Genomic DNA, 25,367 nt, shown 5'->3' with positions numbered 1-25,367 from the left:
GAATACACGTTGAAAGCGGGCCGAAGAATACATGATTCAGCCTGGAAAAGGTGTATTTGGGCTCAAATTATGTGTACATGGGTTTTTCATTTTGAAACTTGTTTACCGAATATAAAATGTTCTTCTTCAAGCTACTAACAGAGTTTTTTTATTTTAAAAAATATCAATACTAGGATTAAATTAAATATTATTTCATATATTTTTTTATTTGTTTTATTTCTAAAAATATTTATATTTTTATTTATTATGTTCAAGAAAATATTAATAATTTTTTATTAATAATTTTATTTATTTATTTCTAAATTGTGGGTGATGCTCCAAAAGACCTCGCTTCTTTAATATTATGTGAGTTTTGTTCTTGAGGGTGTGTGTTACTAAATGTGCTAGCACCGCACTGGGGTGATTTTTGAACCCTTTGAAAAGGTCAAGAAGGAATTTTTTTCTCTTCCAGTGGCACATCATGTTTCCTTGGCTTGTCAGAATTATGCTCCTGAAGTTGCAATCAATGAGCAGATAAAGTTTTTTTTTTCATTTTCATTCTTTTTAAGTTAATTAATATTGGGGTTAATGAGTCATGAACAAATTTAGTCTAGTTTTATTTTGCTTTATATTGTTTTCTTGGTTGTATTTTGTAAAGAACTAAAGATCCATTTTTCTAGTTTTCTTTTTTTTTCAGATTCAGTCGTTCATATCTTACTTAAATTTATGTGTACCCTTGTTTTTTCGATTGAGAGTCATTTTGTTTAAGCATTTTTGTATGAGAAGTAGCATTTATTTAAATATTTTTAATAAAGTGAAGAGATATAGGAAGAGAAGAGAGGGATCGCATGTAGTTTTGGCAGAAACTGTAGGCTGCAGTTTCTCGTTCGCTTAAGCCAAAAAAACTTGTTTAAGCGAATTTAGAAAGAATGGCAAAAAAAAAAAAAGAAGAAGAGAGAAAATGAAGCTGAAAGGAAGATGAGAGCAAGAGCACAAAGGAGAGGGAGAGCGGGAAAAGGCTAATAGGGGAAGGAAAAAGGGCTGGATGAGGAGAGAAGGGGAGGGGAATGAGTGGGGGTGAAGGGGAGGGAAGGGGAGGAGAGAGGGAGAAGGAGACTGGGTGAGAATGAAGTAAGAAGAGATGGGGAAGGAGAAGAAAGAAAGAGACTGAGTGAGAGGGAGGGAGGAAGAGGGTGGCTGGATTGGAAAGAGAGAGAAATGGGAGGGGCTGGGTGGAAGAGGGGAAAGAATTGAGAATTGTTAGGTGAGAAGGAGGAGTTGAGTGAGAGGGAAGGAAAGAGAGGAGAGGAGGAGGGGCTGAATGAGTGGGTGAAAGAGAGGGAGCCAGAATAACAAAAGAGAAAGAAATGTTTTCTTCTTTTTACGTATTTTTGATTAAGCGAATCCAGAAGGAAGAAGATGTTGCAGTGTATTTTTCTTTTCGCTTAAGCGAACGAGAAACTATAGTCTGCAGTTCCCGCCAAAACTGCAGGCGATCCGGGTCCGAGAAGAGAGAAAATGAGGGGATAAAGAGACAAAGTATTTGTTAGTTGTAGAAATTTATTGAGAAAATATTATAATATTTTTTTGTTTCTCCAATTTGAATACAGTGTGAAATACAACGTTTCCTATATGTACCATTCCATGTATGCATGCTTCGACCAGGACAACATAGCTCTCAAAGGACTTGCCAAGTAAATAACTCAACATGCTTCCTCTCGTTATTTAATTTGTTTCTCTAATGGGTTTTTAATTTCATATGCTATTATGTTGACAATAGGTTTTTTAAGGAATCAAGTGAAGAAAGAGGGCATGCTGAAAAGCTTATGAAATATCAGGTTGGTCTATTTTCTCTCAGAATTTGAGCATATAGAAAAAAGGGATGCATTGTATGGTGAGTTTTCTGTTTTCATTACTCAAATTTCTATATTTTCAGTTACCTTAATCATTTTGTTTGCAGCTTGAAACAATGTTGTTGTAAAGTTATGCTATACATTTTCATTGATCATATTTTTGTGTTTCAACTATTTTTTATATTAACATGTTTTCCTATTTTCCCCATTTTGGTCTCTTTTAGCTATGGAATTAGCTTTGTCTTTGGAGAAGTTGACAAATGAAAAACTTCTCCATGTTCACAGTATGTAATGCTTTTTTGCCTTTAGCTTTGGTTTGAATTATGTTCTCATTGACTAAAATTATTTTATAAAAGTCAATCAATCTAAGATTTATGATTATTTTTTATTGCTTAGGCTGTGTCTTGTTGAAATAATTTTTCCTTTTCCTCGTGAAAATTAGGTGGCAGAAATTAACCATGATGTTCAACTGACAGACTTCATTGAGAGCGATTTTTTGTATGAACAAGTAGAACATGACTAAATTTGTGGTGTTGAATTCATAATACAATTGAGATTTATTAATATTTAAAATTTTTGTACATTTTAAAAAGTAAAATAGGGGGATAAACTTAAAAAGGAGGTCAATGAAACAAATTTTTTTTCCTATACTTGATATAAAAGAAATAATATTTTATGATTGATAAAATTTTATTTCCTTGTTATGAATATGGTTTTCAAGTCATGAGACTTTGTTGTTTAATGAACTAGTCTTTTGATACATACAACTCTTTCACTTAATACACTAATCTTATCATGTCCTTAAATCATAATAGACTTAGGGTACATATTTATATATGATATAATTTGATAAATCTCTTTTTCCAAAAAGTAGCTAACTGTTTCTCACAGAATAATAGTCACTATCAAAGTCATAAGTGTATGATTTCTCAAAAATTTTAATTTTTTTTTCCTCTTATGCACTTTCCTTTCAACCAAATAAGAACTTTTTTACTTTGTGCTAAAGTCAGGTGTGAAATATGGATGATTCTATTGGGTGATTTTACAGTCCTCCTATTTGTTGCAAAAAGTAAGAAAAATAATTTTCAATAAAAAAAAATGTAAATCATTTTAAACTGTTAATTTTTTTATGTAGTAAATAGATGACTAAAGATTTCAATAGAAAAAGAAAATAACTAGATGATTAACCTATATGAAATGTTAGTATTAAAGGGTAGAAAAGTAAAATGCTCTGATTATATATTTGTATCGTTGACTGTGAGTAACGCATAGGAGTTACATTGTTTAATTAATTATATTGTTGTAAGCATAAGTTAACCTTTTTTTTTTAATATTATACATTCTACATCTATTTTGCTATCAGACAAGCAATGGTAGTAGCAAAATTTTCAAAATGCAGGAGTAATACAACAATTACTACAACCACAGAATCCAGAGAAAGTATTCAATCTTGAGCAAGTACTTTTACAACTAACACAAACTACAAACTGGTTCATGCAGGATACAAGCACCAGAATGACTAAACAAGAAAATTTTATGAAGAATCTGAAAAATCAGATAGGGCAAATTATTAAAAAAATTAGTGAACTTGCTCAAGGATCATTCTCTGGAAATATAGTGAAAAATCCAAGAGAACATTGTCAAGCCATAACCACTAGAAGCAGGAAAGTTGGAAAGTTATAGAACTATAGCACAAGAAGAAAAGAAGAATGAAGAGAGTGAACCAGAGCAATGACAGAATGATGAAGAGGGAATTCAACCTAAGCAAAAGTTGGTGATAGATGAAGTATACTGAAATAGAGCGAAAAAACATAGTTTGGAAGATTCCTTTAAACACCAAGTTTCACCACAGTATGTCAAATTGCCTTATCTACATTTGAAAAAAAATAAGGGGAAGGAGGAGCAATATTTCAAGTTTCTAGATATCTTTAAGATGCTACAAATTAATATACCATTTGCTAAAGCTCTAGAGCAGATGCCTTGCTATGAAAAATTCATGAATGATCTCCTCTCCAAGAAAAGGAAGTTAAAAGAGGATACTACCATTGCATTACCTAAATTGAAAAACCCAAGCAGTTTCACAATTCCCTACACAATTGGGAATATCATTATAAGCAAAGCACTGTGTGACTTAGGAGCTAGCATAAACTTCATGTCATTGCTAATACTAAAAAAGCTTGGAATAGGTGAAGTAAAAAGCACAAGGATGGCTCTCTAACTTATTGACTGTTCCATCATGTACCTTATGGTGTGATGGAAGATATGCTAATAAAGGTGGCTAAATTATTTTTTTTGACAAATTTTGTGGTGCTAGATATGAATGAAGATATCAAAATGCCACTGATTTTAGGAAGACCCTTTTTGGCTACTGGTTGAGCACTTATTGATGTGTAGCAAGGACAATTAATGTTGTGGGTATATGATGAGAAAGTCACAATCAATGTATTCGAAGTAATGCAGCAGCACACTGATGATAAAGATACTTGTTATAGAGTAGATATGGTGGATTCACTAATTACAGCAACAAATTTGATGCAGAAAGTTTCTACAGATCCATTAGAAAAGGTTGTAGTTAATGCTATAATGAAGGATGATGAAGAAAGTGATAGTGATATGTAGGAGTGTGGGCAACAGTTAAAAGCACAACTAATTTTATAGAGAAGTTCAATAGGAGAATCATTTAAAGGAGGGAGAGTGGAAAAATCACTAAAGCTTAAGTTGAAATATCTACCCTCACACTTAAAATATGTTTTTTTAGAAAAGACATTTGCTGTTATAATAAACATCACACTCTCAAAGTTGGATGAAGAGAAGTTATTAAGAGTATTAAGGGGGCAAGTAACACAAAAAAGAGAAATTCCTAAGCTATACAAGTTGGAGTTTGGAGCACGACTTAACTCAATCATCTAAAAACCATTGCTACACTAATGTTTTGCAGGCTAGAAAAACATTGCCTTTTTGTTGCAGGATATACTAGTCAGGCAGCAAGAAAGTTTCATGTCTCTGATTGCTCAAAATACTCAAGGGAGTCTCTTTGTAAGTTTAATTGTTTACTGCACTTTTGAGCACATTCTATATAATCATTTTTCTTTACTTGTGTAACACCCCAAATTTTTCTCATTTCATAAATAATTTTATATTATGTTAACCTCATTTAATTAAAAATAAGTAGTACAAAAAGACTTGAGAACTACAATTTTCATTAGTAAAATTTATCGAAACAAATCCAATTAGTAAATAATTGAGTAATATAAAAAGAAAATAAAAACTTAAAAAAATAAAAATAAAAATTTATTTAATATTTTAGAATATCTAAAATATTTTTTTATGAATTATAAGAAATTTAGGAAGATCCAAAAATAGAAAATAAATAAAATTGTAAAAATTTAACTAAAATAATCAAAATACCCCTAGAAACATTTAGAATGGAGGCCCATTTTGGACAAGTAAATGAAGGAGATAAATTATAAATTTTTTATGATAATGGAACATGTGTAGAGGTTATAGACGTACAAGTATGGAGCCAAAAGAGCAAGTATAGAAATTATCCAAAAATCACCCAAGAAGAGGCTCAAAAACCAAGTGTATATGAAAGAAAGTGGGTTAGGAATAGTAGTAAATAGCCATGTGACCCATTAGAGCCATGTGAAACTAATCATGATTAAGGGATAAGGTCATTTATGGTTTAATCTCAGCTGGATGAGTACATTCCATAAGAACCAATGAAATCAAGCTAAAACAACAAGGTGAGCATTCTTAGAAGATAAGGCTAATGATGAATGATTTGTGAACTAATCCCCGTCCAATGGATCTAATTGGACCATGACCATAGTCATTGGATTTGAACTAAATATATTTCAAAAAGTAATTGGAATGGTTGAAATGGAACTAGGAAGGTTAAAATCTAACTAGAATTACAAAACTATCATGAAAGGACAATTTTAGACATTTACAAATGTGCACATGGGTAAGCTTGTAGAAAAAGCCAAAAAGAAACCAAAATTGAAAACCAAGAATTGTGAGAGAAAGAGTGGAACTGTAAGATGCATGGGAGTGGGCCAACATTAAGAGATTTTCTATATAAAGCCATGCATGAAAGAGAAAAAGACCTTCATACTAATTCTCATGCAACCCAAGAGCTCTTTATTTCTTCTTCATCTCAATTCTCTCTATACACATCCAAGTTCATCTCAAACACTTTACTTGAACTCCACAAGTTAGATCACCCAATACCCTACCATAAGGATCTTGAATCAAACCTTTAACCCCACCAAAAACGCCAAGATACCTCACAAAATCCACCAAGTCCCCAACTTTCTTTTTGTATACTATTTGGCACTTGAGGAAGTAGAAGGCCAAGGAAGGAGATACTCACTTCCAATAGGTGAAATAAAGCAAAAGGGAAGAGGAGAATGATCACCCAAAGATCAAGGTAAGACCAACCCAAAAATACCAAGTAAGGGAGAGGGTACTTTTCATAATCAAGGGGAATATCTTGTTTAAATGGTTTTGAGTCAAAGGGAGCCTTAACCCTTTTGGTTGTGATTGAAATTATGTGTGTTGATCAATCTATGATTAAAATTTTGATTGAAATAAGTAAATGCATGAAAATTATTAAGAACCACAAAGTATATTGTATTTGATGATGACTTTGCTTGTTATGTGGTTGGTTGTATGAAAATTTTACATGTTTTATTTTGTGACTTATTTTTATGGTGATATCTAAGTTGGATTCACGATTTTCTTTTGGATTAAAATTATTTTAGTCAAAATGAATTTTTAAACTATTTTTGAAGATTTATGAACGAAACTTCTAAAAAGAAATAGATTAAGAATGGAAAGTGACCATGATGAAGACCCTTGGACTTACGGACATATTTGGACCTATGGACTACATGGAAAAATGATGTGAACAAACTTTGAAGAATAAATTTGAAAGATTGAACCTAAAAATAAAAAAATACCATTGACTTGGACCACAAATACCTTGAAAATGCATGACACTTGATCACATGTGTGGTAGGACCACGAAAATGATTGGGACCATATTTGGACATGAATTAATGACCTTGCACACATGGAATACATACTGGACAATTTGAGACTTACCAAATTGGAGACAAACACCTTTTTGCAATTTATATAAAATATAAGGATTAAAGTGTAAATAATGTAAAATATGAGAAAATCTTTGAAAGTATTTTTTTAGTATTTTATTCAGGAAGATAATTAAATTTATATTATTTCCACACTGGGTTTACTTTATTTGGATTTATATTTGATTATTTATGATTTTTATAAATTTATGTTGCATGAAAATAGTATTCTGGAGCAGTATATATTGACTTATTTTTGTCTTACTGCGTGTTTATAGCGTTATTTTATTGATATTTTTGTATGAAAATAAACTTCTTAATAGAGGTATACTCACTAGTTTCACTTGATTTGGAATTGAAATAAAATAGTTATAAATTTTTGAATATTCGGTTATGTATAAATATTTTCCTGAAAACAGTGTACTTTAAATCATTTTTGTCTTAGAATTCAAGTATGATTGTATTTTATTTATATTATTTTATGAAATTAGAATTTATAAAGAAAATATGCTTACTGAGTTTGATCAATTTGGAGTTAAAATGAATTACTTATGATTTTTTCAAGGTGCTGTTATATGAGAGTAACGTTTTGTGCATGCTACTGAGAAATTTCTTTTTGTTTTAAAATGTATAAGTGACATTATTTTATTATTATTTTTGTATGAGAATACAGACTATAAGAGAAATATTCTCACTAGTTTGATGAATTTTGGACTTAAAATAAAATAGTTATGATGTTTTCAATTAACTGATTCTGAGAAGTGTGTTACTGTGAGTGACAGAGAATGTTTAGGACTTAGTCTGGAATTTGGAAGCTATAAATTTTTAATTATATTTTTTTTTGTGAAACTAGATAACCAAAGTGAGAGAATACCATTGATTTCATAAGTTTTGGTGATAAATTGAATGGTTTATGATTTTTCTAATAAGCTGTTGTTGAATTGTGTCATTCTGTGACATGAACTAAGATACTAAAGCACGAATTAATATCTATGAATATTTTGATTTTGAAAGTATTTTTATATGAAAATAGACATGTTAAGGAGAATAACCTCACTGGTTTCATATTTTTTTGATGAAAAATGAATTTATTACAAATTTTCTAATGCGTTGGCTGTTTAGTGAATTAATCTGAGAACAATAGAGATGAATTGAGATTTAATGAATTTTCTAGGAGTGCTTGAATTTTGAATGTAATTTTATATTATAGTAGACATTTAAAGGAAGAAAACCTTGGTGATTGCATGATTTTTGGACTTGTATCGAATTAGTTATGAATTTTACAAGTTAGTTCATGAAATATGAAAAAATTTGATTGTTAGCCATGTCCATGTAATTGATTATTCTCTTGAAATAGAGATGTTAAAATGTACCTATTGGACAATTAATAGCTATGATATTATTTGTGTTTATGATTGTAAAAGAGGTTGAATATGCCACGGTATAGGCGAGGAGCAAATAGTGTTGGTCTGACCATAGGGGATAAGAGAGTGCCCAAAACTTACAGGGAACCAAGTCTAGCTAACTTGTGTCGTAGTTAGTGGAAACTTTGCTAGCCTATCCTGACAGGAACTAGAGCATACCAAGATTGGTTTGAGTGTGGGCTACTGGTAGTGATCATAAAGTGAGAATTGTGCACTTATATTCTGTCTCCTGTAAAGGGAGAAGATGTACTTATAACACTAGCTGGATTGCAGACACAGAACTCACAATCTCAACCTGTAATTAAAATGTTGGATAATTAATTAATTACTCCATGAAAGACTCACAAATAAAAGATACTGAATGATTATTGCTTGATACTTGAATGTTATTTTGTTCATTAAGCAAATATATTGTTTAATGCTTGGTATTGTTGATGTCTAAATGATGTTTTGTTCATTTAAACATGAGTATTGTCTATTAGATTGTTTATGAACATTTGTAATCACCCCTATCTTTTTCTGTGATGTGTCCAAAATGTATATGGATGCAGAATGAGTGAAGGTGCACCAACCATCCCTGTGCGTACCATGACCTTTAGTATGGGGATTGGAGAGTGGAGTTTCAATGACTCCAACCAGACTATCATATTTTAAGGCTTTATTATCTTAACTATATCTATTGTTAATAATCCATACATTAGTCCTACTATTATATAGGGAGAAGCTAGAGTAGAGGTACCTTTTCCTCTCTACCACGCAGTTGCATACCTTGGCATTAATTTCGACCCTCCTCTAGAGGGTTTGGATGAATAAGAAATGAGTCAAGAGAAGAGGAGGAGTTTAGTTTATTTATGTATTATATGTAGTATGCTATCCTAGACTGTTATGCTTCCTTGTAATGTTTCATAGTTAATTAATTTTGAAAACAATTTAGATGGTATGTAATATTATATTATGTACTCTAAATATTGTGGTTGAGAAAATAAATATAATAAGCATGTTGATGTGTATACATTTAAAATTGAGTAGTTATTAAACGCTCTAATTTATTCTTTATTCACCACAAGAAACAGATGACATTGAGAAATACCTATTGAAAATAGGGACGTCTCAACCTATATAAATTCCCTACACTCTGTTAAATCCCACTCATATCTGTAAATACCTACATCTCTCTTGCACACCTTACATAGCTTAATAATTCATAGAAAATTTTGAATACACAACTGGACATCATTATTGTTTTAAATTCCAAATTCTACCATTTTAGTAATTGGGCTGATATTCTTTGATGTGTGCATGCTTGCTACGATCATCATTATTTTTTTTAAGTTTTGTCATTCTTCTTTTTCCTCTTATCATGCTTTTATGTTATAACATGATTGAGGCAATTCTTTTGCTTAAGCAACTCTTTAGCCAAATAAACACCCTTTATGCCATCTCTTGTTACCTCTTTTGAGTCTGATTAGTTTATTCTACTCCTAGTTTCACCCTTAACCTGGAAGTCAAAAATTAGTTATTACTCCTTCTCTTGTGTCTTAGAAATATGAACATTGTTTTGTGATGAATTAAAAACTTAAGTTTGGGGTTTCACCATCAAGTGCTTGAGGACAAGCAACAACTCTAAGTTTAGGATTGCGTGAATTATTGGGATAGCTATCATGGTCAGTTGATACTGATTAAGGGAATTGAATTCAATTTGACGCAAAAAAAAAAATCAAAGAGAAGAAATGAAGCTACAAAAAAGAGAAATATGATTCTATAACACTATAACAAAGCAAAATGAGTATGGAAAATGAGGAAGTACGAACAATTAAAGTCATTCTTAATTTTCTAAGTTATCCCTCATATTTTTGTTGACATAAGGAATAACCAGAAACCAAATTATTTTCCCACCCTAGCTCTGACCATGTTTCAACCTTTATAAAGTCCTTTTGATTATGAAGATTGCATGGATAGATGAGAAGTAGAAAAATATTAAATTTATGTTAAAGAATGACAGCAAAAGCATTTAAGAGAGTTAAACACAAGCTGATACATTGTGAGCAACAAGAGTGAAACACCAATCTTGAGAGTAAAGAGTTTGATTCAATTATAATGTCATGAATAATGAATTTGCTTGTGGATATTAAAAATTATTTTTTTTGCTGTAAAAGGGATAAATGAGAGTGTGTCAATATTTTAATTGAAGATATCTGTTCATGTAGAAAAGAAAAGAATTTTGCTTAAACACAAGCAAACATTTAAGTTTGAAATGACACATATGTATTAATATATAATGTAATCATTACAATTTTAATGTTTTGATATGTCATTACAATAATAGAATTCACTAATATATAATAAGTCAATAGTTAGAGGCATTCACTGAATGACATATTCGGCAACTAAATCTCCAAGTTGTGCTTTCAAAATATTATGTTGCATTATAAATTTTGCTATTCATCGTGCATAGGGGTACTATTGAATATTGAAATTGTTTTTTTATTGACATTGACATAGTAGTGGAAGCCATAGATCTTGAAACTCTCCATACTGTGTAAAGGAATAAACTCTAGGGAGAAAGGATGAACACAACATTCTTAAATGATTTCAAAAACTAATTATCATAGATAATTTGAATTCATAAAATACTAGAGGTTGAGAGTTTATAAAGTTAAATTTATTTATTCAAAGATAACAAACTAGGAAATTCAACTTAATCTTCTAATGACAATTGTGATAATATCTTAGTGGAATAACTAATTTTAACTTACTTTGGGTTCCTTAATAAATATTATTTTTTAAAAATTGTTGCAGTCTTAAGTTTTAAGAAATTAAACAGAAACTACTTATTTGGTTGAAAATCTATATCTATCTATTTATATCTATATGTAAAATTGATTACGACTATTTATTATTGTATACATTTACAACAAAATTAATTATTATTAAACTTTAGAATACTTAGAGTGACTTATAATGTTGATAATTGTAACTATTTTTTTTTTTTTTGTATATTTATATCAAATTTTATGATTATAAAGATTTAGAATCATTAGAATCAGTTACATTATTAGTTATATGAATGTTATATTATTAGAAATAAAATATTATCTTTCACCTACTTATTACTATATATATTTATAACAAAAAGTATAACTATTAAAATTTAAAATGTTTCATTTATATGGTTAATGATATGGATGGTCAAAATAAATGTTAGTTATATCAAAAACGAAAATAACATATTGACTATAAATTATATTTAATAATTATTTATTAAAATTAATTATAATATTTTGCATAACTTAAGAATTAAAATTATCATTAATTCATAATTATTATCTTTAAATTGTATTTATAGAAATTTTATTAGAATTGATTTTATATAAATATTTTATATGGATAGTTATACACTTTTAAAAAGACAATAACAAAATTGTTATGAGTGATATTTAATAAAAATTATTTAAATTTATTAAATTTTAAAAATAAAATAAAATTTATTGTGAAATATTAAAAAAGGAAAGAAATATTAATTAAATTACATAAAAAAATTTGTAAAAATTGAATAAAGTTCTCAAATAATATGTTTTTCTTTTTTACTAATAACGCAAGTGATATGTTAATGAAAAATAAAATTATATCTTATATTTAAATTTAAATATATTAATTTAAATTATTATTTTATATTATATATTATTAAATTATTATTTTATGTTATAAATTATTAAATTATATTTATGATAAAAATAAATAAATTATAATAAAAATAAATTTTTATTATTATATACAACTTTTTTAAAACTTTCTAAAAGTTCTTTCTATTTTTTCACTTTATTTCTATATTTTACAATCATATCAACATTAAGAATTATCTATCTAATTAAGTACATATATTATTAATATTTATATTTTTTATTTTCTTTTTATTAAATTGTATTCATATATTTTATTTTAATTTTTTGAGTAAACATAAAACTTTATTATTTTTAAGTAATATCATGTATAAAATTTTATTTTTAATTGATTAAATTATATTAAATTCATCAATATTTCTTTAACTAAATTAATGTACAATAATATAAATTTATATTATTTAAAACTATATTATAGAGTTGATATATCATATATGTTATATTTTAAAATTTATAAATAAAAATATTTAAAAAATAATAAAATTTATGTTTTAAATGTACTTTTTAAAAAAAAATTAAACATACTAATGATAAATAAAATGTAATTAATAAAAGATAATATTGTTAAATTTTGATTATCTTTATAGCACTCATAAAATATTTTTTATAATTTAATTTAATTAAAATATATAAATCAATCTATGTAAAATTGATTAACTTACTTATAATTATATATATTTCCAACAAAATTTATATTTATTAAACTTTAGAATATGTAAAGTCATATATATCTAATAAAAATTTGGATGATTGTACATGTTAAAAATAGAACAACAAAATTAATCATAAATATCTAATAAAAATTTATTGAAAACTTTAAAATACTTAAATTCATATATAATTTTGGTCACACAAATTATCAAAATAGATGTTAGTGTATATTAAAAACAAAAATAACAAACTAACTATAAATTGCATTTAATAAAATATTATTAAAATTAATTATAATGTTTCACATATTTTATAAATTTAAATCATAATTGATTCATAATTATTATATTTGAAATGTATTTAAGAAAAAAATTATTAAAATTAATTATATATAAAAATTTTACTTGGTACTTATATAATGTTAAGAATGGAAATAACAAATTACTGATAACTTACATTTAATAAAAAAATTATTAAATTTAATTATATAAAAAAGTAAAAAAGTTCACCATAAATTTTAAAATAAAAAATATACTTAAAATTATACAAAAATAACTTCAAGAAAAATTAACGAAGCTTTTGAGTTACTATTTTATTGAAAATAAAATCATATAAGTTGTTTGATGAAAAGATTTTTTTTTTTTTTGTGGTTTCGTGTACTTGAATGTGGTAAGTGAGTCTACCACTCGAGATTTTTTTACATATATAAGAATTTGAACCTGAAACCTTACTTAAACGATACTAAACTGCTTGTCACTCAGACTAACCTCTGTTAGTTAAATCATATTATTTTGTATTTGTCACTGCAATAATGTACATTTTCAATCGTCATTTGTTCCAGCAATTATATATATATATATATATATATATATATATATTGTTGCAATAAATTATATAAAAATATTTTTTATTTATTAAGTAAACATAAAATTGCATTATTTTAAAGTGATATTATAAATTATATTTTATTTTTATCTGATTAAATTTGTGTCTAAAATCTAGATCAACAAAAATTTATGTCAATATTAAAATTTAACATTTTTTTAAACTAAATTTTTAATTATTCAATGTCATTTTCATATTGGAATTTAAATTATGTATATACTATTGAAAATATTAATAATACAAAATTTGTAATTTTTTCTAAATATGAGAATTTTGAAAAACTTATATGAAATTTTGATTATGACAAAATCAACTAATGATATGGCAATTTAAAATTTTGTATCATTTTTTTCTTATTTATTCTTAAAGTAAAATTATTTATTAATAAAATTTTAACAATGGTGTTATTTATTTTTAAATATTACATTAATGGTTATAACTTAAATTTTATATTAAAAGTAATTAATTATAATAATTAAAATAAATTAAATAGTATTAAATATCATTATAACGAAAAGATAATATATAAATTTATTATTAAAATTTTATTGTAACTATTGGTTTTACATATTTAATATTTTTATACTATAATAAATGAATAAATAAATAAATAAGTTATAATATTTTAAATATATATTATATTTGAATGTCATATTTACTTTTTATAAATATAATTTATTTTAACGTTGAATCAAAGCTCTTCAACTTTTTAATATTTCTTTCACATTTTAAATATTTCTCTTACAATTATAGAAAAATTTACAATCAAATAAAAACATAAATTAATTTTTAAAATATTATAAAAAATATTTTTAATATTAACATTTTAAACTATATTTATTTATTAACATTTTATATTTTAATTATGTGATTATTAAATGTTTTTTAGATTAGAATTAAGTTTTGAATGCTTTTAATTTTTTTTTTTAGAATATTCAATCATGTAATGAATGTACAATTCATTCTCTAATTATAAATTAAATTATGGCTAAAATACAAAATAAGATAAATATATATTTTTTATTGATATAATTATTTATGATATCATATTTTTAAAATTAATACAAATTTAAAAGTAAAAAATATTTTAAATTTGAATAATTAGTTATTAGTATACATTTAGTTATTATAAGTGAAATTTAAATTTTATTTTAAAATAATAAATTAATAATTTTCTACATAAGTTATTAAATAATTTATGTTAATATTTCTTGAGAAATAAAATTAGACTTAATTCAAATGGATCTTACTTGAGTATAATAATAAACCTTATTGTTTATTGAAAAAAATATTTTTTTATATTTCTACTTATTGATATATATTTTTTAATGTATTTTTATTTTCATTTAAAAATATTTAATAAAAATAATAATATAATAGATTTATATTATTTATATTTAAAAATAATTATTTTATTATTATTTATTTTCATTTTCATGTTCTCTTTAATTTATTTTTAAAAAAAATATTTTTTTATATTTACATCAACTAAATGAATAACAATTTTTTTATTGAAAAGGATAAAAAATCTATAAAAAATTTTATATATAAAAATGTAGGTATCATATTTTTTAATATAATTATAATATTTTATAATTTTTGTTTATTTTAAAATAAAATAATTTAATAAAAAATATAAATAAATTTGTATAACATATAAATATATTTACTAATTTATAATTAAATTATTATTATTAAGATTTAAAATCATATATAAATTAAGTTTAATGGTTATATTTATTTTTTATATATAGTTTATTTTGAAAATAATCAAAATTTTATTTTACATTTTTTATGTTTTATCAAATTAAAAATAATTATTATTCAAAATTATAATTTTTTAAAATAAATTAATTAATAAAAAATATAAATATATTTATACAAATTCGTGCAATGCACGAATATATTTATTAGTTTATTTATATTTGTTAGAATAATACTAATTTTTCTCATATATACCACAATGGTAATTTGGGATTAAAATTTAATTCAAATTTAGTGGGATACACATTTACATTATAATAAATAAATTATTTATTATATACTTATACATAAGTTTTGCGAAAGAAATTGACGAAGGTGAGTTGATGAGAATATAAATTCATTTTAAATTATTAAAAAATATTTGAGCACGTAGATTCTGTTTTTGCACCTATATTTATGAGTTCTTCAACATTAATTTTTGGGCGTAAAGTATTTGACTTAACTCATGAAGATTAAAAAAATAATAATAAATAACATGTTATACCTCATTTACCCAACTCCGAATCAATAAAAATACAAATAGCATTCAAATATAAAATTTATATAAGAAAACAATTTTTGTAACATCTTTCAGTTGGATTGGTCATTGGTGTATTGCATTAAGCAAACTCTGGCTCTTGGACTAAAAGCATTTTGAAAGAGACGTAAAATAAGAAAAGAAGAGAAAGGAAACATGATAAATAAACAAATTAAAAATATATATAAAACAAGGGCAATAATTATAATTTGTTTCATAGTTTCCAATTGAAAATAAAATATATAGAAAAAGTAGCATTTGCACTTTGGAGTAGCCAGCTGAGGGGAGATATATACCTTGCTTGCATAGTCTAAGAACAACCCAACAGTACACAAATAGTAACCAAAGTGTGATTCTTGTCTTGCATTTCCGAGGCACAAAGAAGAAAATGGTTACCTTTCTTCATTCTTTTTCTCCTCGCCCATTCTTCTTCTGTTGCTTCCTCCTCCTACCACTTTTGCTCTTGCTTTTGCTCTTGGTACCACCTTCTACTTCTTCTTCTCCTTCAGGTTCTCCAAATGACAAGGTAACCATGTCAGTCTACTACGAAAGTTTATGTCCCTATTGTGCTGATTTCATAGTGAACCATCTTGTGAGGCTCTTCCAAACGGGTCTTATCTCTATTGTGAACCTAAGAATGGTTCCTTGGGGCAACGCTTGGATTGCACCTGATGGCACTCTTGTTTGTCAGGTTAATTACATCTCTTCCATTTTTCATCTTTTTTTTCTTTTTTCATTTTGTTGACTGTTTGTTTATTTTCCTTTTTGAATCTCTTCACTTTTGAAAACCAATTAATTTAATTTAATAGTATTACTCAAAAACAGCCCTTTTGTTAGTTTTGTATTGATTATCACATATCTTTTCATGATAATTTTTCATTCAGAAACTGGGTTTCAGGTGAAAGTAAACCATAACTTGGAAATTTATGATGTTAAATAAATAAACTTGCAATAAATGCTCTGTGGGAACAAAATTTCTTTAGTCTTGTAATTCTTACTTTTAGCAATTTCACCCTTGATTTAATAACTCTATAATAAAAGTATAATATGATTTTAATGGAAAATGTTTCACATAAAATTATTACTTCCATAATGGAGTAATATATCATTATCCATTAATTTAGTTCTTAGAGCTGTGAAAAAATAGTTCATAAATTTATAAAAAAATTATCATTTTAGTTTTCAAAATTATGGATACCCGTTAATTTAGTCTTAAAATCTATGAAAGAAAAAAAGTAATCTTGAAAATTTTAGACATTCATCAGTTTAGAAATTAAAAAATAAAATAAAATTCTCAACTAACAATATTACATGTTAAGTGTCATTGTGATGCTTACATGCATTATTATTTATGTTATAAAATAATGTATCAATTTAAGGTGTTTTTATAATTTTTTATGAATTTTATGTCAAAATGTCAGAATTATCTATGATTGAGTTTGTGAATATACTTGTCTTCTAGAATTATTTTTTTAATTAATTTTATACTAAAATGAGCAATTTTCAATAATTTAAAAACTATTTTTTCATAATTTTAAAACTAAAGTGGTAGATCTTTATAAAATTATTGACTAAAATAATTTTTTAAAAATATTTTTAAGAACTAAAATGATTAATTTTTGAAAATTTTATAAATGATAAATTATTTTTTATAATTTCAAGAACTAAATTACTATGTGCTTACAATTTTAGAGATTAAAAAAATATAGTACTCTTTTATAATGATACATGTAAAGTTGTGATAAAGATTAATTTAGAAACATACTTTAATTATGTTTAGTGATTGAAAATTAGTTTTATTAATATCAGATTTGTCTAGTTTTAAAACATGAATAATTTTGTTTTTTTTACTTTCCATTCATATAAATTATTCTAATTACTAAATAAAATAGTATTAAATATTTTTATATTTTTAAGATAATAAACATATATTTTGTTTATTTATTACTTTATGAATTAATAAAAACTATTAAAATACAACAAAGCTCTTAAAACAAATGGACCCTTTGTACTTGAATACTGCAGAGAAACTGAAAATTTATCTGCCTTATGGGTCATTTTCTTGGATCAGTAACTCATCAAATTAAAGGCACTGTGACCCTAATAAATTCTTGTCCCTATTGCTGTCCAGTTGATTCATTACCCTGACTGAATTCTCCCAACAACCCACCAAATTGGTCAATATTTAAGGTTGACACTTTAAAAATTCTGAAATGTCACAATTTTTTCACCAAAATTACGGGGCTTTGTCTCTTTTCTTGGGTCACAGTTACAAATTGAGTTTAGGGCCCATTTTATAATGGCCTTTGTCAATTGGGCTTCAATATTTTTGGCCTGATATATCACGACAAAAAAGTTCCCTAAGTTCTTATGGTCTATATATATTGGCAGTGAATTCAAACAAAGGAAAACCTCGTGATAAAAAAATTAACCAAAAAGCTAAATTTGTCTCCAAGCATCATGATTATGGTCTATATTTATTGTATAATACAAAAGGAAAACAATGAATAATTCCATTTTCAGTTGGCTGAGCAGAAAACAAAAACATCTTTCTATAGTTTGTTCCGACCACAATGTGATCATTTTCGTAATTGTTGCAAATTATAATGTGGATGAAAATCCCCCCAGTGGGCAAATACAGCACGTCAAAATCTTCCTTTTTTAGTACCATATGAAATATATGGACGTAATGTCTCTAACTTAATTTTTTATTTAGTGAAAATGACTTGCTTTTATTTTCTGGTTTATAATTTGTTTTCACTATCAGCATTTTTCATTTATTTGTAATAACTGCAGCATGGAGAAGATGAATGCTTTCTAAACACGATCGAGGCGTGCGCTATAACAATCTATCCTGACGTGGTAGAATTCCTACAAAGCAAATATAATTTTCTATTAGTACATTTTTGTTATTTTTCAAAGTGATTATTCTAAATGTTAATGCACCAGTTAATGTGGATTTCTCAATAGTTTATCTAGCTAGTTTTGCTATGATTTTTGTTGCAAGAAAACGTTTTTCAATTGCAAAGAAAAGCCAAATACATGCATCATGCACTGTATATGCAAGTGCTGTCTAATGGGTTAATAAACAATTTTGATGCAGGTACAACATTTCAGATTTGTACGCTGCTTGGAGCGTCTCACCTTAGAGAATAGACATAGTGCATGGGTTAACTGCTTCCAAATGACTGGGTTGGCCAAATCGCCTATTGACTGCTACACGAGTGGCATTGGCAAAGCTGTTAGTTTTTTTTTTTTTTTTTCTTATTTTTTAATTTAAGTAATGATACATGCATAATACTATTTTTCAGAAGTTTCTATAACTCATTTTTTATTTCTATTTTTCTCCATCACATCAGATACCTTATATATATAAATTCTCTTTTCTCTCTCTATTTCTTTTATGTTTTTCAAAATGTAAAGTCTACAATTTTATTTTATTTTTTGTAGTAGTATCATTACTCTTTCAGTTTTCATTGACTGCTATATATACATACACTAATGGCATTTGCCATTTGTCTTTTTCTTGCTTGACCACTTTGAGGCTAATTTTTATGTAACTTAATATACAATATGGTTCCTAAAAGTAGAACTTGTGTTGCTTTAGTATCTGAAAATGCACGTTTATTCAAATTATTTCCTAAAAGTGTCAACCTACTAGCAAGTTTACCTCACCAAGTTGTAAGCTTGTAAACTATTTCATTCTTGAAAGGATTACTTTGGTCCCTAATAACGGAACTTGTGTTGTTTTAGTGTATTAAAATGCATTTATATACAAATTATTCCCTCAAAGTGTCAAAACATACTAACTAGTTTACCTTACCAAGTTGTAAAATGGTAAAAAAAATTACATCCATCAAAGGATTAAATTTGTATAGGCAAACACATTCTAGGACTAAAGTAACACAAGATTCAAGTTTTAGGAACCAAATATTGTTGTATCTTGACTCTTTATATCTAACAAGCAGATTGAACAAAAACATGCTAAGGAAACTGCTCAGCTTAATCCTTCCCATAGATTTGTTCCATGGGTGGTTGTCAACAACCAAGCACTCCAAGAGGTTTGTATTGATGTGAAAGATTCTACAACCCAAGTGACTTGTAGCCATAGTGGTCCCTTAACATTTTCTGCCTTTTCCTGTGGTTGCAGGACTACCAAAATTTTGTGACTTACGTTTGTAGGGCTTACAAAGGCAATGTGAAACCAGATGCTTGTAGGTCATTTGCACCAAAACCCTATGACCCAAATGAAAAAACCAATTCCTTTCAACCGGTTTGCTATGCAGATAAAGCAAGAAATCTGACCTTACCATTGGTCACCAGATTAAGGAGTAAATCCCCATGAAAATGAAGTTGGAATATATTTTTAGTGTGATTCATGTACCTGTATTAAAGCTTTCACTTTGGAAGCAAGACTTAAGCTCGTGACTAAATAATAGGTTGATTCCATGACATGCCAAGTACTACGGAAGTGTAAATTATCGTAACATGTAGAATTAAATCAGGACTTGTTGCTTCATTCCTCCATTTGAACCTATATTAATTTACGTTAAAGTTTTTTGATTAAAAATTATATTTACCTGTTTTACTTGTTGTTTAGTTGGAGGGGAAGAGGAGAGGAGTGAAATTTTTATAATATGTTCATGTTTTTGGCTTAATATTTTGTAAGAAAGTGGAAGAAAGAAAGGGAGACTTTAACTCCGCATCCCTTCTATTAAGTGAAATATTTGAAGGAGAGAAATTTATAAAATTATCTTCATTATAATATGACTAAATTCATTTATTTTACTTTTTCTCACTTAATCTTGTGAATTAAATCAAATATCTCTTTCCTTTGTTAAATTTCTCTCATCAACTTTCCTCCAAAGGATACTGTGTTTACATAAAAGAAAATGGGAGTTATATCACTTATACGTTTTTTATATTAAATAAAGTCTATCATGTAAAGAAGATAATATATAAAACAGGTAAAATACTATAATCAAGAGAAGTTAGTATTAGCTCCAGGATATATGAATGTAATTAACCTTAAATTGGACATAGACTTTATAAATAGTAATTGTGGGAGCACAAACAGACCAAAAGTAAGTTGGATTGGCCTAGCCTAAGATTTATTTTGTAATAACAGGCCTTTACGAATTTCACTGGCGTATATATTCCCTGAATAAATTAACCTATATAGAAAGAAAATACAAGATAATCATATCATCCAGCCATTGCCTTAAATTTTTCCATCACCGACAGGGTAGAGAGGTCCAAAAGATAGAGAAAAGAAAGAATAACATCTAATGGACTTTTGCTTGGAAAGGGATACGAAAACTAGAACCAAAAGAAAAGGAAAAAAACAAAATTAAGGAATATCCACACTTTGTGGTTCGTAGTTAAGATAAGAGAGAGAAGAGAGGAGGTACGATGAAAAAGAAGCAGAAAAGAATGCCCATAATTTTAACTTTTGGTGGAGTTAAGCTAGTTTAACATAGCAAAATAAACAAACGCTATAAGAGTGAATAATAGATGGTGGTCATGCCACAAAATGACAAATGGTGTTAAACTATCATTCCCTCCCTACATTGTCTTATTCTATAGTATTTTTGTCCTTCACATCCCCTCATTTTCAGTTGAAAACAAAATAAAGACTTACAGCTATATTTTGATTATTTTTCAAACTAAAAAGGAAAAGTAAGGAAATTGACTTCCCAACTAATGAAAAAAATATGTCACGGGTAGATTGAGGTTCTCCATAACAGAAACCCTATAGATGAAGCACCACAAACTGCCCCCTTCTCTCTCCTCATTTTTTGTTTTTCAAAAGTGATATGTTCGTATCTATATTTAGAGTTTAGAGTTTAGGGTAGTGTGAGCAGAAAAGAGAGTCCGAAAGAAAGATATATGATTGATGCTGTAATAAAAAAAGAAGAGAGAGATAGAAAGAATAAAGTAAAAAAAATATGTAAAAACCAAAAAGAAGTACGTGTGAAAATACAAGTGTTTTTTTTTTTTTTTGGTCTTTTCCTTTGCTGAAGAGGAGTTACACTTACCTAGTTCACATATAAATATTCTTTCACAGTTCACATCTTTTCACCCAAAGACACAGTAGAAAGTCTTTCTACATTACCATTACTAAAAGAAAATGGTTTTTCCAAAACAAGTGAACACCATTTTATTGATATTATTTCTTTTCTTTTTCATCTATGAATCTAAGGGTGCATCTTATTCTTCTGGTTCACATACTGGTGTTCATGGTGATGACACTACAGCACTTCCTAATGTGAAAGTTAACCTATCAGTGTACTATGGAAGTCTATGCCAATCTTGTGCAGTTTTCATAATTAAGGATTTGGAGAATATCTTCTACAACGGTCTCATTAGCATTGTCAATCTCCAACTAGTTCCTTGGGCCAATGCTTATGTCAATAATACCAACAATTCCATATCATGTCAGGTTTTACTTTTTCTCCATTATGTTTGCTATGCTACAAGGAATTTCATTTTGCAGAGCATTAAAACATTTAGTTATTAACATTGCGGAATTTTATGTCACTGGCAAAATTGACTTTGATATCAATTTGATTGCCATAGAGTGGTGGTAGTTGCTACAAGCTAAAGGGTCTTAGATTTGCTTAAAAGTTTCGGTGTTAAGAAAATAAGGGTACATTAATAATTTTCGTGTGGATGTTCAGTAAAATTATCCTGCCAAATGCGCCAGGACTAGAAGTTATGGTTATGTTAATGTATTTAAGTTGCTTTAATTATATATTTTTTTTCTGAACTGTTCATTTCCTTTATATGTGATCTTTTTTTTTATGTTTTCACTTAAATTAGGGGAAAGGGGTTTAACTTTAGCTGTGTTTTTCAATTTCTGTTTCCTAGATTATGGGGTCAATGAACTTTATTGCTGTATTAAGGCCCCATTTTAGGACATGACAGATTTCCGGCCCAGACTACCCCATCTTTTGATTTATTAAAATACATGCATATAAGTAACCACAGAGAATACTTAAAAAATGTTTCATAATTTTAAAGAATCGAAAGTAGAAATCTTTATTAGAAAAAGTTATTAGTGCACCGCTCCTCTTGATTTTCATTGCAATTTTTATTGAAAGAATTTCATTTTCAATTATCTAATTACTACCTTTAGAATACTAGTTAATAAGACCTTAAGTTTAATTATCGTTCTCTATTCTCTTCATCAATTTCACTTTTTTATAATAATTTCCAAAGCTTCCACTATTATTATTTAATATTCTCATTTTCATTGTACAACTATAAAAAGGATGATGATGATTTTGATATTTGATTTATACACAACTTGGCAGAATGGACCAGAAGAATGCAAGCTAAATTCTTTGGAGTCCTGTGTCCTCAATCTCTATCCTAATGTGGTAAGTATAGATTGTCCACCTTGGTTCTTTAGGACGCAGAGAAACCAGATCTCTGAGGTTGTGAACTTGAAAACTTGCCAAATGATCATGCTATCTACAATTCTAGTGGATCTTAGGTTATAATATTATGATGCAGGACACTCAGTATGCTGTGATTGTCTGCCTTGAGTTTATGGCAATTGATGGAAGGTTCAATAGGTGGAATGATTGTTTAAATCAATTGGATTTGCCTAAGCAGCCTATTCTGAATTGCTTAAAAAGAGGAAATGGAATAGAGGTTATTTTTTATGTCTTTGACTTTACAGTGACTTAAATAATATTAGCAGAAAAAATAAAAAAAAAATGTTTTTATTCTATGTCTTTTTGTTAAGTCATAACAGAGTGAGGTCATGATTAACTGCAGTAGTTTATAATCATGACTAAAGTTCAACATTATAGCTATAGATTTCTATGTTTTTATTTTATTTTATTTTTTTGCCACCTTGTGTAATGGTTCTTAACATTAGAATTGACTTTCTGTGCAGCTTGGAAAAAAATATATTAATGAAACTGCACAACTTTACCCACCTCCTTCACTTCTGCCATGGGTGGTGGTGAACAATGAACCTATTGGAAATGTTAGTACGTTCTCTTGCATGTATTTCTCAATCACACACACGTATCATGGGTATGATTTTTAGATCATTGGGTAGATACTCATCAAGGTTATTGTTTGTGTTAATTCAGGACTATGCAAATGTTACATACTATGTTTGCAAGGCTTATAGAGGTGTTGCTGTTCCAGAGGCCTGCAATCTTCATTTGAAATGAATGCAAGTGAGAAATAAAAATTCTACTATGCATTATGTGAGCACTTGAGCACTTCATGCTCCCAAAAGACAAATTGACGCTGAAAATATCTTGCATTTATGATATATTAAGGGAGAGAGAAAGCACAAACATGTACAAGATTCCTAGAAGAATGCAAACAAAGCAAATAAATGAAAAAAAATCTACATTTTCCATTACGCCCTTCGTTTTTTCTTCCTTTGACACCTTAGCAATTTTGTTTTATTCACTTTTTACTGTCATTTTATAAATCAATGAACTACTAATGTCAAGTATCGTGAAGGGACAACAGACTCTTGCAGTTTTGGTAATTAACAACATTTGCAACGATGCCTGTTAAGTGCCTTTAGTTTCTTGTATATTGCTTAATAATAAAATTGTTGTGTAACGATGGAAAATGAATACAGAATTCAAAGGATGATAGTCATACAATGAATACTTTTTTTTTTTGTTTAAGGATTTATTTTGATGCTTTCTGGATGAAATAAATTAGCTTAATTATTCCAACATTTTTATGAAAAATATTTAATTTTGTTATGAATTATTATACGAGTGAATGTTTATCTTTATAACTTCTTTTATTCTTTATAACTTATAATTTTATAACTGTCTTATTTAAATCTCATTTAAAGAGATAATTTTTTTAATTATAAATTTAAGTCTAAAAATATCTTATTTGTATTGATGCAAGATGATATGAAATAAAATTAAAATTTTTTTTTCTCTCTATATTATTCTTTTTATTTTTTTACTTGTTCTTTATAATTTTACATTTATTTTATAATAAATTTTAAAAATTGACGATTAAATTTAAATATTATTGATTACTATGTGCAATCCACATATTTAATGAGTTAAACTATCATATTACTTTTATTATGTTATTTCAACTAATAAAAATTATATTGAACGTGATATTAATATTATTATAAGAATTTAATTTATATCTAAAAGAAAAATTTAAAGATATTCACTATTATGGGTATATATATATAAACTATTTTTCTTACGACCTTACTCGGTCAAAATTAGTAAAATATTATATTTATTTACTTTTTATTCAAAGTAAATTTAGTCTTAATTATTATTATATTATCATGAAGATTATGTATACGAAATTCACATAATTTAAACATAAGAAATATTTATAATATAATTTTTTTCTTTATACACAAAGGACAGTATTAATCTTTCATTTTTTAAATAGTTATTTTAAATTAGTCGTATAAATTTTATAATTTTAAAATATTTATTTAATTTTTAAAAAAATTATTAATTTAATTTTTAAAGAAAATTTTATTTAAAATA

General features: G+C 26.8%; 2 protein-coding genes and 1 pseudogene across 3 annotated transcripts; all 3 read left to right on the top strand.

Moving 5' to 3' along the window:
* Window positions 1-31: 31 nt before the first annotated feature.
* Window positions 32-4,451, top strand: LOC113850940 (annotated as a pseudogene).
* An 11,736-nt stretch (window positions 4,452-16,187) lies between these two features.
* Window positions 16,188-20,349, top strand: LOC113851356 (gamma-interferon-responsive lysosomal thiol protein). Its single transcript, XM_027481820.1, has 5 exons — window positions 16,188-16,540; window positions 18,646-18,711; window positions 18,953-19,090; window positions 19,818-19,910; window positions 20,000-20,349. Exons 1-5 carry the CDS (start codon window positions 16,238-16,240, stop codon window positions 20,192-20,194), a joined length of 795 nt encoding a protein of 264 aa, XP_027337621.1. The 5' UTR covers window positions 16,188-16,237; the 3' UTR covers window positions 20,195-20,349.
* A 1,273-nt stretch (window positions 20,350-21,622) lies between these two features.
* Window positions 21,623-24,232, top strand: LOC113850514 (gamma-interferon-responsive lysosomal thiol protein-like). Of its 2 annotated transcripts, XM_027481078.1 has the most exons (6): window positions 21,623-22,082; window positions 22,170-22,291; window positions 23,166-23,231; window positions 23,368-23,508; window positions 23,756-23,848; window positions 23,958-24,232. In XM_027481078.1, exons 1-6 carry the CDS (start codon window positions 21,980-21,982, stop codon window positions 24,039-24,041), a joined length of 609 nt encoding a protein of 202 aa, XP_027336879.1. In that variant the 5' UTR covers window positions 21,623-21,979; the 3' UTR covers window positions 24,042-24,232. The 2 variants fall into 2 exon arrangements, with proteins under 2 accessions (XP_027336879.1, XP_027336878.1); XM_027481077.1 differs by having other exon boundaries at window positions 21,623-22,291.
* Window positions 24,233-25,367: the final 1,135 nt, after the last annotated feature.

The sequence above is a fragment of the Abrus precatorius genome, unplaced genomic scaffold, assembly GCF_003935025.1.
Source record: "Abrus precatorius isolate BTA unplaced genomic scaffold, Abrus_2018 Scaffold9, whole genome shotgun sequence".
NCBI lineage: Eukaryota > Viridiplantae > Streptophyta > Magnoliopsida > Fabales > Fabaceae > Abrus > Abrus precatorius.
Note: the sequence above shows the minus strand (reverse complement) of the source record. Positions and strands in the feature narration are given on the sequence as shown.